Source organism: Alexandromys fortis, unplaced genomic scaffold (genome assembly GCF_014885135.2).
Source record: "Alexandromys fortis isolate MF-2015 unplaced genomic scaffold, M_Fortis_MF-2015_v1.1 scaffold_306, whole genome shotgun sequence".
Lineage (NCBI taxonomy): Eukaryota > Metazoa > Chordata > Mammalia > Rodentia > Cricetidae > Alexandromys > Alexandromys fortis.
In genome coordinates, this window is record NW_026068196.1 from 540,428 (window position 1) to 559,218 (window position 18,791).

The 18,791-nt window shown below is 40.9% G+C and overlaps 1 protein-coding gene and 1 long non-coding RNA gene across 4 annotated transcripts in view; one reads left to right on the top strand and one right to left on the bottom strand.

The window, feature by feature from the left end:
* Positions 1-18,791, bottom strand: part of LOC126492996 (cytochrome P450 3A31-like) — a 287,886-nt gene that overhangs the window by 248,417 nt on the left and 20,678 nt on the right. The window contains exons 11-13 of one of the 3 annotated variants that reach the window (XM_050129721.1): positions 16,492-16,718; positions 13,751-13,913; positions 13,061-13,351 (exon numbers count right to left, since the gene is read on the bottom strand). The exons of the other annotated variants lie outside the window; for them this stretch is intronic. Coding sequence (XP_049985678.1) covers positions 13,256-13,351; positions 13,751-13,913; positions 16,492-16,718 — 486 coding nt within the window. The 3' untranslated portion in view covers positions 13,061-13,255. Of the gene's footprint in view, positions 1-13,060; positions 13,352-13,750; positions 13,914-16,491; positions 16,719-18,791 lie in introns of those variants that run through there. 3 annotated transcript variants of the gene reach the window in all.
* Positions 1-18,791, top strand: part of LOC126493002 (uncharacterized) — a 236,485-nt gene that overhangs the window by 59,397 nt on the left and 158,297 nt on the right. The gene's annotated exons all lie outside the window — the stretch shown is intronic.

Below are 18,791 nucleotides of genomic sequence, written 5' to 3' on the forward strand. Positions count from 1 at the left end.
CCACGAGTCATCTCAAAAGCCCATGGACACCAGAGTTCTCATCTCAGGCTATAATTGTTTGTAGAAGAACTTTCCTTTATAGTCTTGGGCTTTTGAACACATGGTTGCCATTTGGTTATGCTGTTTGAGCAGCTGTAGGTGAAGCAAACTTACTGCAGGGAGTGTGCCACTAGAAGTGGACTTTAAGAAAATAAGCTTCTTATCATTTTCAGTTACCTCTCTGTGCTTCATGCTTACATTTGAAGATGTCAGCTCTCAGATTCCTGATCTTATTGTGTGCTGTCTTCCTCCCTGCCATGATGGACTTTAACCCATCTGGTACCATAAACCTAAGCAAACTCTTCACTAAGTTTTCTTGGCCATGGTGTTTATCACAGCAACAGAAAAGTAACTAATAGGCATACCCTTGTTTTAAAGACTCCAACCTGCCTTTATGTGCTGGTGAAACTTTTTTTTTTTTGGTCAGACATTTTGTTGCAGCTACAAGACAAGTAATTAATACAACTAGTTTGTAATAATGTGAGAATGTATACCTATCACTTTGACAATTTTCCCTCAGATGGTTCAATAAAAATAGTTCCTAAAATAATCTTTTCTTTTTACTTTGCTATTCTTTAGAGGAGAAACAGGCATAGGTGATTGTTGACTTAAACATCATGTTCTTATCTCTCACATAACCTTACTGGTTCTGTTTGTTCACTATAATGGAACAATAGCACACAGTTAATGAGAACATGAACTCTGCAACTAGAATTCCTGGAAAAATGAAAATGGTTGTAGAATTTTTATTTATTTATTTCTGTGCATCTTGCATGTAAGTTAGTGTCTCTTCTTCCTGTCGTCTTGGTACCTGTCTCTCTCTTCCCCACTATCTATGTGTGTATATATGTGTGTGTGTGTGTGTGTGTGTGTGTGTGTGTGTTTATGTGGGTAGGCTTGTGGCATGCAGAGGTCAGAAGACAAACTGATGGCAGTCAGTGCTCTATTTCTGCCATATGAGTTCTAGGGTTCAAACTCAAGTCCTCTGGCTTGGTGGCACACTCCTTTACCATTTAGTCATCTTGTTGATCCTAGGGAAGACTTAATGCTTCACTGAAATTCTTAGTCAATCCATGATGAGATATAAATTTTTCCAAGTTCTACATTTTAACTTTTCTGATGTACATACAATGTCCTAATATGAGTCCAGCACTTTCTCTGTTGTCTATTTTCTATGGCGTTGATACTAACAAATGTGTTTATATCATGCTCCCTCTTTCTAAACTATTTTGTGTTCTGGAATATTCAAAATGACAATTGAACAGGGAAATTAATTATGGCTCCCATGTAATGAAATTCCCAGCATACTCATCAGGCAGTTTATGGCTACCTGTAACTCTAGATCTAGTGACCTAATGTTCCTTTCCTGGCCTCTGTGAGCACCTGCATGCACAAGGTGCTCATAAAAGGATGGACACACACACACACTTTTTTGGAAACAGGGTTTTTCTGTGTGCTGTGGAATAATGCTCTTATACACTGTAAAGATGCTGCTTAGACAGTAGCCAGGCAAGAAGTATGGGTGGAGCAACAATACTAGGGGAATTCTGGGAAGAGGAAAGGCAGAGACACAATCACCAGCCAGACACAGAAGAAACAAGATGAAAATGCCTTCCTAAGAAAAGGCATCAAGCCACTTGACTAAATATAGATAAGAATAAAAACCATGGGATAAAACCGGACTCTCTGAATATGGCAGACAATGAGGGCTGCTGAGAAGCCAAGGACAATGCCACTGGGTTTTGATCCTACTTCATGTTCTGGCTTTGTGGGAGCCTAGCCAGTTTGGACGTCCACCTTCCTAGACCAAGATGGAGCGGGGAGGACTTTGGACTTTCCACAGGGCAGGGAACCCTGACTGCCCCTCAGACTGGAGAGGGAGGGGGANATCTTTTTTTTTTTTCAATAAAAAATTATATTAAAAAAAAAAGAATTATGGGTTAATGTAAGTTGTAAGAGATAGTTAGTAATAAGCCTGAGCAATAGGCCAAACAGTTTATAATCATTTAAGCCTCTGTGTATTTACTTGGGACTAAACAAGTGTGGAGCCATGCAGGACAGAAACTTCTATCTACAAATGGTGCCCTACGTTCAGCAACTACATCCACATAAAATCTGAGAGAACTTGGGAAGGGATTCTAGACACCAAAGAACAGAGTCAAGCAAGGCTCCTTGGTAGCAGCAGTTTCTTGGGTGCTCTCTGCTAGAGGCAAGAAGAGGTGCAGTTCTTTAAGAGAGGCTTCCTGACTTAGCTTTATCAGCAAAAATTGCATGCCTCTTTTAAGACGCCCTGCTACTAAACACTTAAATGGTGTTATGAGCAGCCAGTGGCATGCTTCTTGGTGGTGGAAGGGACTGAGACACTCTACTATTTGTGGCAATAAGTATGGCTCCCACTAGTACCTCCGTCATGAATCTAGACTCTGAGGAAGCAAAGGAATGGGGTTGAGCCAGTTTCAAAGCTGTCGCTTTAATGCTAGCCATGTCACTGAGAAGATTAAAGACTCATGTGGTCAGAAAATAATAGAGATACAATAAAGACAGATTCAGATGAAAAAACCCTCTTAATAGTTGACAGTGTATTTAAAAATATATGTAGGTTTTGGAGAGAAAATAAAAGGATACAGAAAACTCTTAAAAATAAGTAGAATAATAGAAAAAGCATGTAAAGATGGACAAAACAGAGAGAGTCCGGATACTATATGTTATTGTGTTGTCTTTGAATTATTTGACTGCTGAGGTGGGAGGAAAATCTGGCAAAAGACATTTAATTATAAATGTTGCTTGATTAAACCAACCTATATATTTTAAATATATCTTGACTTTAAAATTTAAGTCAAAAGATTGTTGGAAAAGGGGCTGCTTGTTCATCCTGGATGCCCAGAACCAAAATAATAACACAGAAACTGTATTAATTAAATCACTGCTTGGCCCATTAGCTCTAGCTTATTATTGGCTAACTCTTACATATTAATTTAACTCATTTCTATTACTCTGTATATCACCATGAAATCAAGGCCTACCAGCAAAGTTTCAGCATGTCTATCTCCAGTGACAGATCCATAGTGTCTCTCTCCTCACCTTCCTTCTCCCAGCATTCAGTTCCTGCTTCCCTGCCTACCTAAGTTCTGCCCTATCAACAGGCCACTTTAGTTTCTTTATTCATTAATGGATAATGAATAAAGCTCACAGAGGGGACTCCCACATCAAAAGATATATTACTTTGGGAATGAGGTTTTGCTTTTATTTACACAGGCTGTTGATTCATTATTAGCTTGGAAAAATTAGGTTTGATTGAGGAAGACCTCCTGAAAAATCTCTGATAGGAACAGATGGCCTAGATGATCCAATATCTCAGAGTGCCTTTGTTGCAGTTTCCTCTGAGTTCTACATTCCAGAACAGCTTTAAGGTGACTGGTTAAGGTGATCCAGCCTCACAAAATAATCCAGCCAGGAGTTGACCATAATTCTAAATTTTCTCAGGGTTTCCCCCAAATTACCAGCACCCCCAATCAGCAAGAAATAGCCTAGAAAAGTATGTCCATATTTCCAAAAATGGATTATGGATGTTTGAGTTTGTTTATGTTGTTGGTTACAAGTTGTTATGGATAATGTTTATGAAAAAGCTAAATAAAGGAGATTAGATTCAGGTTATTTTGAATAGGAAAAAAGTGGTTATGCTGGGGATAATTCTCTTGTACACTGTAAAGATTTGTCACTCATATTGGTTTAATATAATGCTGGTAGTTCAGTAGCCAGGCTGTAAATACAGGCAGAATGACCAGACTAGGAGAATTATATGAAGAGGAAAGGCAGAGACACAATTTCAAGATTGACAAAGATGTAATTACTAAGAAAAAGTATCAAGTCACATGGCTAAACATAGATAAGAATTATAGGTTAATTTAAGTTGCAAGAGCTAGTTAGTAATAAGCCTGAGAAATAGGCGAAACAGTTTAGAATTAATATAAGGCTGCCTTTTTGGGGGGGGGGACTGAATCATTGCAAGACTGGGTAGGAAAGAACTTCTGTCTACATCTGTGTAACAGCTCTGGCCACCCTGGAACTCACTTTGTAGACAAGGCTGGCATTGAACTCATGAGATCAGTCTGTCTCTGCCACCTGAGTGCTGGGATTAAAGTGATGTACCACCACCAAACTGTCACACACACAATTTACAAAGTAAATGAATAATTCGCAAATCTCTGAATACTTGATAAATCAGATCATTTCTTTTACCTCTGATAGCCAATCTGTTGATCAGTCAACCAATTTTTCATTTAATCTGTATTGTATTAATATAGATATGAGTTGAAAATGAAATATAAAAGGGATACAGAAACATTTTTCTGCCTTTCTAAAACTGCAAAAGGAGCTAGAGATTGTTCAGTGGTTAAGAGCACTTGCTGCTTTCTCAGAGGAGAAACTCATCCAGTTTTACTTCTTTTTGACAATAACCATGGTTGCCACTAGATGATTCTGGTGCACACAATTCTAGACTCAATGAAAGTTCCAACAAGAAAAGGAATTTATAGTCAGCCCCATCCTTAGTCGCTTGACCAAAGGTTTTGTTGCTTCAGGGCTTGTTGTCTGACGCTATTCCTGGGGATGTGAAGACTATCTACTGACCCCAAATAAAGAATATATGGCACACCATATGTGGTATGGATACCACCAAAGCACAACTTGATAAACTAGTTGTATTGGGGTTTCTTATAGGATATGCATGAGGGGTTACTTATAGGAGCAGAAATGAGTCAAAAACAGCTTCATCATCAAAAATGCACACCAGCACAGGTGATGACATTTGGGAACCTGAAGTGTCCTGGGTAGGAAGTATCTTTTCCAGGAAGTTCAGATCTGAGCCTCTTCCCAGTACTCATCTGGTCTCAGCATCTCACAGGCAGTTTATCTCACTTGAGAGCATATATGAGTGGTCTATACTGCTTATATATATTCTTGGGAAGAGAGGAGTCTAATGAATCTGATCAGTTTCAGGGACTTCCTGAAGCTTTACTTTCTGAATGTCCCACCTTAATGTGCCAGACTTTGTTGAATCCCCAGGGGATTCCCTTACCTATGGGGAGTAGCAAGACAACTGATGTACACACACACACACACACACACACACACACACACACACACACACGTGTTATATCTCTGGAGTGAAAGGTATGTCAGAAAACCAGACTGCCCGTAAGTGTTACAGCTCTGAAGGGACAGGTAGCTTGGCTGTTAGAAGTCAGGCAATACCTACAGTTCTGAAGAGAACTGGATGTAGGAATTCAGGATAACTATAGCTCTGTTCTGGTGGGGGATGTTTTCCCTGCAGGAATTCAGCAATCCCGCTCCTTTAAGAGAGCGGTTATAGCTCAGCTCTGCCCCACTCTGCTAAGGGGTTTTCCCCACAGAGAGGTAGCAGTTCTGCTACAGAGAAATTGTTACATCTCTGCTCCTCTTCACTGTGGTGAAAGAAGGTCTTAACCCAAAACTCATTCAAGAGGTTTATTGGGAGGGAGAAATCCAGTCTACCTCTCTCTTATGTCATGTGGTCACTTTTATCAAGATGGGAGTGAGGTCACATGATGAAATGCATCCTTTTCAACCCTAGCAAAGATGGCTGTCAGCCACTTGGCTACATTCATCCCAGTACCAGGGGAGGGGTCATCAGTTAAGGTGGCAGCAAGTCACTGTTGTGCTCAGATTATGACACCCAGAGAGAGACCACCAGAGAGGCCCAGACTGTAATAAACAAGGTTTAATCAGCATAATACAAACATGTTTGGAACTCATCGCCATCCCTGTTAAAACAAGGTAGAGAGGAGTTGTATCTCCTCTGTAGGGTAAGCTTTTAAAGGCATAACTACAAAGGGAATCTTTGAAGATGCTTAGGCATTGGTACAAGGACTTTTGCTCCCTCCCATTTTGTTAAGTTAGCTTTTTCCTTGTTTTTAGAACAAGGCCACTGTTCTTGAGTTAGGCCATCTTTATGAGCCTGTACCAGGTAGCTGGCTGGGCTGAGCTAAGTGACTTTGTGCTCAGAATCTCCTGGGTGGGAAAGGGGCAGGCCACTATCTCCCTCGGAAAACATTCTGCTAGGAAATTTCTTCTTGGCCCTTTGAGAATAAGGGGTGAGGGTCCCACATCACGTGTTCCCTTTAAGATTACCTGTGTATAGATTTTTAACTATCAATATGTGTTTCAAATTAATCTTTTTGTTACAGATTTTACAGGGTTTTACTAATACTCAATATACTAACAAATCTTGAGGTACAGAAAATTTATACAAGAGTTTTAGAAAACTCTTGAGATAAGGTTACACCTTAGCAGCATATTTAGAGAGTTAAACCAAAACCTAAAGAACTTGAGATGAGTACCAATAGTAACTATTGGGAAGAGTCTGTCCCTTTATTTTGTTTTGCTCTCCTTTCTCTGTCACATAGCAGAAGACTGGGCTGTTAGGGGACAGATATTTTCGAAGAAACTTTTAAACAAGCATGCTTGGGTCTGGAAGAGGGGAAGCCATACCCTAACTCTAGAGCCAGATTTTAATCTAAGTGGCACATCATAAAACAACAGTCTAATGCCTTTCATACCTAAAAGACACCTTAATCCTTATAGAACTGAATCTAGTAAGCTGAGAACAAAGAAAGTATACAGATAGGAAATATTTGAATGGTGATATTTTATTTGTATTTTAATAAATAAAGTTTGACTGAAGATAAGAATGCAAAGCTAAGCCACTAGAGGCCAGGGAGTAGTGGCACATACCTTTAATTCCAGGATTTTGGAGAGAGGCAGACTGAACTCTGTGAGTTCAAGGCTACTTTGGGCTACACGAGATTGACCCAGAAACAGAGTTGTGCTCACACCTTTAATAATCCTAGTGTTTGGGAGTCACACACATTTAATCCCAGCACTAGAGTAGTAGAAACAGGAGTGCTATGGCTTGGAGGAGAGAGGGATATAAAGAAAAGGGGAAAGGATAGGAATTCACTGAAGTGTGGAGTCTAGGTTTGGTAGAGAAACTGTAGTCTAGGCAATCTGAGTATTGCCTCTTTGGTCTGAGCATTGGTAGTGGTAAAAGGTCTTGCTGGTGACTTACTGCTTTTCTTCTCTGATCTTCAGCTTTAACCCTTATATCTGTCTATAAGCATTTATTACTCATGCTACAATTTTGAGTCACGGCCATGCACAGAGGATGCTGCAGGAGGGAGCTGAGAGATGCACCGGCCAGTGAAGGGTGTGCGCATGTTGCGACTGGCCTACCCCTCACTTTCTCCTCTTCTGCTAGGTCTCCCTCCTAGCTCCCAAGTTGCAACAAACTTACAGATCCATCTATAGCAACTTAACAGACTGGATATTGACACAGTGTGTGTGTGTGTGTGTGTGTGTGTCCGTGTCTGTGTGACTAGACAAACACAAGCAGAACTTAGAGCAGAGCAGTAAGGAATGGGGAATCTCTGTTTCTCTGATTGCTCACAATATTTGTAAAGGTCCCAAATAGTATTAAAATCTAAGGGGCCATTATGTTGTCCTTTGAATTGATTATCTAAGGGGTACTGAAGCCAAATTTGATTGCAAAAGCAAATAAATTTAGGTCTCTTCACATCAGGTGTCAGGTGAAGTTGGAGGTTTTGTAAGAGGCATCACATGGGGGAATGAGAGAGTATGGAAGACATGTCCTCCTACTGAGACCTCAAGAACAATGGCAATGGGGTTTTTGATCCTACTGCACCTATTGGTTTTGTGGGAGCCTAGGCAGTTTGGATGCTCACCTTACTAGACCTGGATGGAGGTGGGTGGTCCTTGGACTTCCCACAGGGCAGGGAACCCTGATTGCTCTTTGGGCTGCCGAAGGAGGGGGACTTGATTGGGGAAGGGGGAGGGAAAGGGGAGGTGGTGGTGGGGAAGAGACAGAAATCTTTAATAAATAAATAAAAAAAAGAAAAGAAAAGAAAAAAATACAATTGTAAAATAAAAAAAAAGACATGTCCTCATGAATGAGAAAAAAAATGTCACTGCAACCTGTAATCATGGGTGTCCCCAGGGTTCAAGGAAGACTGAATGAGCACCAAGCCATTCAGTGGATTGCCACCATACTCAATGGGGGTCAGGGGCATAACCTAAGCCAGGCGAAAGACTTGGTAACAAGAGCCTTAAAAGTTTTAGCCTCTGGGACTCCCTTTCACAGTTCAATTAAAGGTGCCAGCATGAGCTATAGGTGTGTGTGTGGGGGAGTGTTAGAAATCTGAGGGTTAAAATTTTACGGGTAAAGAAGTCTACTCACGAGAATTGTTTGTCCATGTCTCTTATTCTTCTCTCTTCAATCCATCATTCCTCATTGTTCCACCTGTTACTTGTTCTCCTTGTTCTACATTGTACTCAGTTCTACCTAATTTTTTTGTTCTACCCATTACAAGTGTTCCCAGTCATTATATATATATATATATATATTATACATATGTATATATACTTAAAACCAGCAATTCTCCAGCAGTTTCTGGGGCTGGAATTCTTTTGCCCCATAGAAAATCAGATAAGGGTTTTCACACACACACACACACACACACACACACACACGGGGGGGGGGGGGAGAGAGAGAGAGAGAGAGAGAGAGAGAGAGAGAGAGAGGGGGGGGGGGAGAGAGAGAGAGAGAGAGAGAGAGAGAGAGAGAGAGAGAGGGAGGGAGGGAGAGACATTCATGGGAGTGGCTAGTACATATCTAGTGAACTCCTTAATGGAGAAAGTTAGTTAAGAAAGGAATTAAATCATCAGGGAATAGAGGGGAAGGTTAGGTATACGACATTTTTAGGTGGTAGATAAAAGAGCTAAAAGGTTTATTTTTAGTAAAATTATGAACAGGGCACAGATTGTTCAAATCAGTGCGCAACTTCTTTTCTCCCAGCAGGCATAGAGGCTTCCAGGTAACCTACATAAAGAGTCAGGGAGAAGCTGATTGCTCTTGATCAGATAGCACACACACCAGCGGCTGCAGTTTCTATGGTCTAGGTCTGGAGTTAGACTCACTGCTCTAAACCCAGAAGACAACCAGGCCTCTAAATCAGCACTCCTGGGCTATGCTGTTATCAGTGGTTCTGATCCTGGTGTTGTGGGTCTTTCTCTGGGATCCAGTTAATTATTTCTCCTGCTGGCCTTGAGAGTCCTGAACTAAAGTCACCAGTGAACCGAGGTAAAGGTGAGCATAGGAGTTAAACCAGAGCAGCAGCTTGGGCAGGTAATGCTCTGTGCTTGGACCCTAAACCCTGACCAAATGCCTGCTGATAAAGGTAATTGCAGGAAGGCATATGTCTGCCTTTACCTTGGAGAGAGAAACAAGACTTGGGAGTGGGAAACTGTTCTGAACTAGGGAATTAACTCACAAATATGTAACAGAAGGGAAGCCAGCTACAGTGAAAAATCTACAGCAAAGAACAGCCACTTTATTCACAAAGCAAGAATGCCAAAAGACTTGCTTTTTGGTTTAACCTTTATCAGACCCCTTGGTTCTGATAAGATGCTGAGCAATTACTGTATAATGTTGTGGCTTGTAGCAACTTGGTGCCTGGCACCAGTACTTTCTTAGAGGCAAGGAGGTGAGAATGAACTGAGTGCTAGGAGGAGGGGTCTCAACCACAGTAAAGTGTCGGAATGGACTCACAAAAGCCACAAGGGCCTAAAGGAACTGTGGGATTATGGGCAGCTCCAAGCGGGAAGTAGAAGAGGGCAGGAAGGGGTGCAATATGCCTGGTTTGACCTAAGGAAATTGCAGAATTGTAGCTCCAAGTGGGGGATGGAATCAGGTGAAGAGGGCCAGCCACACAGCCTTAAAGACCGTGGTTGGGGGTATCTACACCTCCAAGAGTACCAGAGGGGCGCTGGAGTTCACTTCCTCAGACTCAGGGAAACATTTATACTGACCAAGCTCAGATGGCCTTCTAGATCTGACCATGGACGACTGAGGGGGCCCAGGCTCCTTTGGGCTGACCATTGCCCTTTCTCACTAGGAGCCTCAACTAGAAATCACAGTATCGGGGCGATCTGTCTCTCTCCTGGACACTGGGGTCACCTATTTTGTCCTCATGGAGTTTTAGGGACCCTCATTTCCTCTTGTTCCCCTACTGTGAGGGTAGGCTGACATCTTTACCAACCCATCAAACCCCACCAAATATATCACCCAGGCTCAATACCTACCCTCTCTCCATAGCCTCAGGGGACTTAAGCCTCTCTTCACTGATCTCTCAAGAAAGAATCATTCACTTTCTTTGGGCTGCCCACCACATGGGCATATTCCCGCCAATGCCCTTCAGGGCCCTAGCATGTGTGCAATTCTACTCACTAAGACTCCGGCACTTTTCCAGGTATTTTCTCCTCTATCTGTTCTAATCAGTTGTCTCTCCCCTTCTACTGGGTAAGTGTCAGTATGGATTTCCAGGTTTTTAATTTAAAATTTTTATTTTTTAAGTATATGGGCATTTTGCCTGCATGTATTGTCTGCATATCACATTCCTGAAGTGCTTGAGATGGCCAGAAGAGGGCACCAGATCCCTTCTTCCAGAACTGGAGTTGTGAATGGTTGTGAGTCATCACGTGGGCGCCAGAAATGGAGTCTGCATCTGTAATTCTAGCCCTTAGGAGATGGAGGCAGAAGGATCAGAAGTTTTCAAAGGTTCCTCCTCAAGTTTCTTATGAAGTACATAAATAAAACTTTATAGAAAATAACACCAGCTAGTACCCTTTAGCCACATACTCCCTCTGCAGCCTACCCCACTGGAGACAGGGTTTCTCCTGACTGGTTGTCTAGATGTAAATAAAAGCAGTTTGGATTTGAATGTCAGAGATGTAACATTTGTCCTGAGAGAGGTGACTCAGTAGCATTGTCTGACTTCTAGATATGACATTCATATCCATAGTTGCCCTTCAGCTCTAAATATTAGTATATACCAAAATGCTTCTAGAAAGTGTTTCTAATTGAGCTGGGAAAATGGTTCAGAGTGTAAGAGCAAGCACTCTCCAAGCACAAAGACTTGAGTTTGAATCCCCAGCACCCATGTAAAACCCATGTAAAAAGTAGGGCATGAGCCGGGCGGTGGTGGCGCATGCCTTTAATCCCAGCACTCGGGAGGCAGAGGCAGGCAGATCTCTGTGAGTTCGAGACCAGCCTGGTCTACAAGAGCTAGTTCCAGGACAGGCTCCAAAACCACAGAGAAACCCTTTCTCAAAAAACCAAAAAAAAAAAAAAAAAAAAAAAAAAAAGTAGGGCATGACAGCATATGCCTATAACTCCGGCAACCTGGTGGGAAGAATAAGGATCATTGTGGCTTGTGGGCCCCAGCATAGCCCCAAGTTCAGTGAGAGACCTTGTCTCAAGGAAATAGGTGGAGAGTGACAGACACAGACAGCTGATGTCCTCGTCTGGCCTGCATATATGTGTCCACATGTACCAGTATATTTACATTCACATATGTTATACATATGTACAGCACACATACATACATACATACATACATACATACATACATACATACACACACACACTCACCTCTATTTGCTGTTTGGTATATCCAAAAATGTAGTTTTCTGAAAGTTGGCAGGAATCCCATTTCTCTGGAAAACTTTCTAATTCTCAGAAAAATTTGGTCTAAGCCAAATGGAGTCCCAGGGCTGAGATGGGGAAGTAGGCACAGACTCACACCTCAACTAAGAATAAATCTTAGCTCTCGTTGTCAACCACTCACAAAGGAAGGAGATATCGGTTCCTCCAAGGAGCCTCATTGGGTATGCAAGCTACACTTCAGGGCAGGTTCCACGCCCTGCAGTAGGCAGCCAATGCAAAATGATCTCAAAGATAGTTTTAGAGCGTTTTCCCATATATCTTTGTCTTGGCATTTTTTAACCTTACTGGTCTTTTGCTTGCATATTATAGTTTCTGATGTTGAGTATTTATGGACTTTTGTGTGTGTGTGTGTTTGTGAGTATGGGCTGAGACCATAAGAGAATGTAAACCCCACAAATACTCCACACTACTGGAAACAAGCATGAAGAATCTCTCCAAAGTGAACTTGGGGAGAAGTCCCACAGCTAAAGTGATTGCTTGTTCCCAGTGTGCTCAGTACTGACTTTCTTTACACTTGTGGTTCCTTGATAACTAAAAATTGTTATCATTTATGCCATAGATGGTATTGAGTTTCTGTTTCTATGAATTTGACTGTTTAGAACACTTTCATACTTTGTCAGAGGATTGGCCTATAGGCAAGTCTGAAGTGCATTTTCTTGATGAGCAATGTGAGAGGGCCCAGCCCACTGTGAGTTTCACTACCTCTGGAAAGGTGGTCCTGCATTATTTTAGAAAGCAGGTTGAGCATGCAACGAAGAGCAAGAAAGTAAACAGTGTTCTTCCATGGCCTCTTCTTCATTTCCTGCCTCCAGATTCCTGCCTTGTATTCCTGTTCTGACTTCTCTGAATGGTAGATAGAAAGCTGTGAGATAAATAAATCACTTCCTCCCCCAAGTTGCACTTTGTCATGGTGCTCTATCACAACAATAGAAACCCTAAGTAAGACAAATAAACATGGCAGGCAGAAGGGTAATCTTGGCAAAACTACTGATGTAAATAATTCTATTTCAGTTCCACTTTTGCAGGGGGCTCTAGAAATACTGTTGCTGATGTTATTGCTTGCATATTCAGGGCTTTGTCCACACAGTCATGTCCTCACTCCATATATCTCGACTGCAAAAATATCAAAATAAATCAGCATTGGTATCTAATGAATAGAACCGTCCATTCTTCTGTGAGGTTACAGTTTAGCTGGGCATGGTAGTTTACGATGATAACTCAGTACTTGGGAGGTGATGTCAGGGATTCTCAGATATCCATTGCTATATAGTGATTTTGACTCTAGCCTGGGATACATATGACACTGTTTTTTTTTATATGACATTGTTTTAAAGACAACCAACTAGTCACTGCAATCCACAAGTGAAACAAACAAAAAAATAACCACACTCTCACACACATACAAATGTTCTTGCTTTTCTCTATTTTGGGAAGCGAGTGATTTTTGATCTTTGGTGGCTAGAGGAGATGAGCAATTTGATGAACGCCTAGAGTCCCCCATACATGAAGAGAACCAATGTCATCTTGATTTCTGCATTTTTCTCACAGAATCAGCTGGCATCTGGAGTTATGGGATGCAGTCTCATAATGGACTTTATGTCAAGCTCCACTTAGGGTTCCATCTCTTGATACAGCCCTTAGAATAATGGATTTTTCTGGTTGAAAAAATCCTTGTTTTCTTAGTTTTAAAGGGATCTGCAAGAATTAAACAAACACAGTAAAAGCAAAGCACAGAAGCAAGGACAAGATTCATCAAGGATAAATGCTCTTTACGTGCACATGAAAGCTGTTTTTCCTTTCTTTAGTTATCATTTCTTAGAAAGCAAATTTTTAAATATTTGGGGTCTGCAGATAAAGATCAAGCCTTCATGCTTATAATTCAGGCATTCTCCTGAATGAACCACTCCTCAGCCTCTGCAAAAGATACAGTCCCCCAACCCCTGAATTCAGAAGCCCCAAACCTCAACAGATATCACAAAAGAAGTTACTTGGCTCATAGAATAGATTAAAAAATGCACATATTCTTCTCTGCATATAGATGGTCCAAGTTAAGAACACCAAACTGTATGTGACTTATTGGGAAAGCACGCTGACCTGAGTTTCCTCACAAGGCTGGAAGGAGAAGTTCTGCAGGACTCTGACAAGAGCGACTTTTATGCTCATGAGAGCAAACCTCATGCCAAGGCAGTTCCTGGGTCCACTCCCAAAGGGCTGGTATGAGTAAGGATCAATGTTGTCCTGGTTCTTCTTACTGAACCTGGTCCCACAGGAGTAGATGAAGACAAGTTAACAAAGCATAAAATTCGTAACAGTCCCTTGTTTGATATCTCTTACACACACACACAGCCTCAGTAGGCAGGATGCTACTTGCCTGGGCTGTTTGTGGAAATTCTGCTTGGGGCCTTTTTAAAAGTTAATTTTGACAGTTCTTAGTTGTATAAATACACTGTGATCCCATTGCTTCCATTCCATTCTTCGCTACTAGTCACCTCCTACTTTCATGCCTCTTTGTGTGTCTTTGAGTGTGTGTTCGTGTGTGTGTGTGTGTGCGTGTGAGTGTGCATGTGTGTGTGTCCGCATACACACACAAGTTTTTTTTTTTTTATAGGAAGTCGCAGATGCTGTGTGCCTACAATGGCAATGGCCATGTCTTGTCCAAGAGACAGTGTATTGCACACCTCTCCACCTTCTAGCCCTACAGTCTGTCCTCCCTGTCTTTTGTGATGTTTCCTAGGCACTGGAGGATGAGATATATTGCAGAAATTTTAGGCTACAGGACTCTCCCTCTCTCTTTACCACAGAGAAGCTTATAGTCATTCTGAGATGATGTCAAAGATGTTCAAAAGAACATTTATTTGTTATTTATTTTTGAGATAAGGTCTCACTGTGTAGTCTTGGCTGGTTTGAAACTCGCTATATAGACTAGGCTGGCCTTGAACTCAGAGATCTACCTGCCTCTGTCCCACACATGCCAGGATTGAAGGCATGTGCCACCACACCCAGTTTAAGAAAATTTATCCTTAAACAAGTAAAGTGCATTTAGCCCATTGACATGTTCATAATCTGACATACAAAAATGAGGCCAATAGAAGGAAAGCATGTTCTTGCCTCAAGTACCACTTCTTCTGGCCACATGCTCATTGGGTTCAGAGGATACCACAACTGGAAGTATGTTATTGGAAGTTTGTTTTCCCTTTGCCTTGTATAATTCTCTCCTTTTTGCTCAATTGTTTCTTTGACTGTTTTCCCAGTTTTTCTTTTCTTCTTGCTAGCTCCCTTCTTTCTTCCTCGACTCTCCTTCCTTCATTCATTTCCCTCTCTGTTTCTTCCATCCTTTCCCCTACCTCCCTGTATCTCTTTTCTTTTCTCTCTCTCTTTTCTATCCCTCCATTCCTCCCATCCCCTTTTTCTTCTTCTGCTTCTGTTTCTTCCCCATTCTTCTGCTTTTTCCTACTTCCCTTCCTTCTTTATTGAGTACTTAAGTCAGATATTTTAGAAAATATACAAAGCCACTCCAGTGTGGTACCATCAATGTTTTTCTTTATATGTGTCCTTGGGCATTGTATTGTCCTTGAGAAGATACGTTTTATTTAAATTTGATATTTTTTAAATATTTAAGAGACGAATAATGATTTTAGAAGGGTGATAATTGTTATGTGGTTATGTATTTCAAACTGTAACATATATTTTGAAAGAGATTCTCAAGTATTTATGAATTGTCTGTTATACATACATACATACATACACACATTCTATGTGACAGATGAGAAAGAGTTGTGGATGATGTGTGTGGAGCAGCTGACATGGATGAATGGTTACTGAGCACATAGAGATCCATTTAGAATGCTGAACATATAATTTCTATCTATTACTCTTGGGCACTTGTCAACCATTCTCTCTAGTAGACTTACATTAATATTTGGATTTTTATCAGTGCTTGGAGTATTCCATATATGAAGTAGGCATGTGTTATTTGCTTCGCTGTTAAAAATTCATCATAAATATAATCAATGATTCATGCTTTTATAGTCTCAATACTACAGGAGGTAGAATTGTTGAGACTGAAGGGAACACATAAGTCATGTGGAATGCATCAACCCCTCTTGAAACCCTCCGTAAACATTATGGTGGCAGCAAGCATGCCACAACCACTAAGGCCTGTATTCAGACAGTGGAAAATCCATATCAGTACATATCTGGATCACAACTCCTTTGATTTTTAGCCTCAGTGCTAAGATCTCTATTCTCTGCTTTGGTTACCAAACAGGAGATCAAGTAAATAGTATATTTAGATTTAAAACTATGACTGAAGGCTGACTTTGACTCCAAAATTTTCAGAAGAATCTGCTTGAGGCATCTCCAAAAAAGGAGGTTTCTAGACGGGCATGTGACTTTGCCTTAGAAGAGTCACTAAGTATATGGGAGCTGGCTAGGCTGACAGCTAGAGACAGGAGTGTTCTAAACATAATGGAGGAGGGACTCCAGACCCACAGTGACACCATTACAGCCAAACAGAAGATCCAGGAGGCCTTGTCTAGTCAAGCGGGAGATGCAGATGTTCTCTAAAGGTGATGGGGACAGCTAATGGGAATAGCAAGGAAAGTCTGAGATGAATGAAAAATATATTATAAAACATAAGATCGTGCTGAGAAAATAATGGCGATGATATACTTTCTTGAAAGTTTACATAGACAGAAAAAACAGGCAAGTAGAGATACAGAGACACAGACAGACAGACTGTTGTTTCTACAAGCATATCGTTAACACCATGAGACAACAAATCATGCTTCAATTAGTCCAGTCTTGGATAGTGTCTCTTTCCAGGGTCTCTGTACCTTTCAGGGCGGAACTCCTCAGGCTCTGGCCAGCACTTTGGGTCTTTGTGAAGAGCATAGGTTGGTACCATCACCACAGTCCCTTTGGGAATGAGTACCCCATTGATTTCAACATCTGTCTTACAGATCCTCTCAAGTCTCCCACCAACTGGATACAATCTGAGAGTTTCATTCACGACCATGTCCAGATACTCCATCTGGACCAGGGCATCATATGTAGCAGGTGCCTGAATGAAAGGAAAGGGAGAGTGAGGGGAAGAGGAGGAGGGAGAGAGATTAATTAATATTTTGAATTCATTTTCATCTATGGAGTATTGCTGAAGTGTTTGGAGTTCCACAGAATAACTGCTATTGATAAAAAACTTTACCATTTACTAAGTATTTCTTTTTTGATATCGGGTTTCTCTGTGTAACTGTCGTGGAACTACCTCTGTAGACAAGGCTGGGCTCAGACTCATAGAAATCCCTCTGCCTCCTGAGTGCCAGGATTACATGTGTGCACCATCACCACCTGGCATTTTAATAACTCACGTTCTTCAACCTGTTCAATAATCCACTGAGACGCAATCCTTTAGGATAATCCCAAACACAGGGTCTTGAGTCCTCTGCATTACCATGGAATACTTTTTCTTCATTATGCCAGGTACCATCACTAATAGATTATGACAATTACACTCAACAACAACATGCCACAGTTAGTGTTATCTTTCTGCAGAGAGGTCACATACATATGTAAAATTCTACAAAATACAGATGAGAGTCAATTGATGATCCGCATATTAATCCACACAACTTCGAACACCTGTTTTTTGACAAAGAAGCAAAATACACCAAATTGAAAAAAGAAAGCATATTTAACAAATGGTGCTGGCATAGCTGGATATCAACATGTAGAAGAATGAAAATAGTCCCATATCTATCACCATACATAAAACTCAAGTCCAATTGAATCAAAGACCTCAACATAAAGCCAGCCACACTGAACCTTATTCAAGAGAAAGTGGGAAGTACACTTGAACGCATTGGCACAGGAGACCACTTCCTAAATAGAACCCCAGAAGCACAGACACTGAGAGCCATAATTAATAAATGGGACTTTCTGAAACTGAAAAGCTTCTGTAAAGCAAAGGAAACGGTCAACAAGACAAAACGAAGCCGGGCCGTGGTGGCGCACGCCTTTAATCCCAGCACTCGGGAGGCAGAGGCAGGCGGATCTCTGTGAGTTCGAGACCAGCCTGGTCTACAAGAGCTAGTTCCAGGACAGGCTCCAAAATCACAGAGAAACCCTGTCTCGAAAAACCAAAAAAAAAAAAAAAAAAAAAAAAAAAAAAACCAAAAAAAAAAAAAAAAAAAAAAAAAAAAAAAAAAAAAAAAAGACAAAACGACAGCCTACAGAATGGGAAAAGATCTTCATTAACTCCACATCAGACAGAGGTCTGATCTCCAAAATATACAAAGAAGTCAAGAAATTGGTCCTCGAAAGAACAAATAATCCAATAAAAAATGGAGTACAGACCTAAACAGAGAACTCTCAACAGAGGAATCTAAAATGGCTGAAAGATAAACTTTCATAGCTACTACAGCTCATCAAAGAAGCCCCTCTTTACATCAAATGGAGATCATTGTAGGAAACTGGACACAATATAGAGATCAATGGATCATAGATACATCTACACTACAGCTCCTGCACTTACAACTCAGGGAACATGGAGAATATGAGGTTGGGAGAAAGACTGTAAGAGGAAATTTGCTGTGATACAGTCTTTCTTAGAAATGTATGCATAAACAAGACCAGAACTGTGGCAATATAAATGGACTTGTGAATGGATGGAGATACTTTCACATGGTTCCACTCCCAGGCAAACAACTTCAGGCAACTAATAACTTTTGGAGGAGGAAGAATTAGCCTCTCTCAGGGATGAACCCTCTTATTGGTTGTCAAATACAGAGTATTTGCATATACAACATATATACATAAACAACAAAAATGAGTTCAGCAGATTGTGTGTATGTGTACATACATAAAAACATGTGTATATATTTATGCAACAGTAGTAATCAAAAAGGGGTTATCAACTTGAGAACTGGGACATGGGCGAGGCATGGGAGAGGCTTGAGGAAGAAAAGGGCAGGAGGAAAAGTGATGCAATTCTTTTCAATTAAAAATAGTCTAAAATTAAATAAAAGCATGCAACATGGTTGTACAGCAAAAAGCAAAAACAAAAACAGTAAGTGATCTAAGGAGGTATTAACAGTCTATTCTATACTAAATACAACAAAAGACAGATAAAGCCATTGCT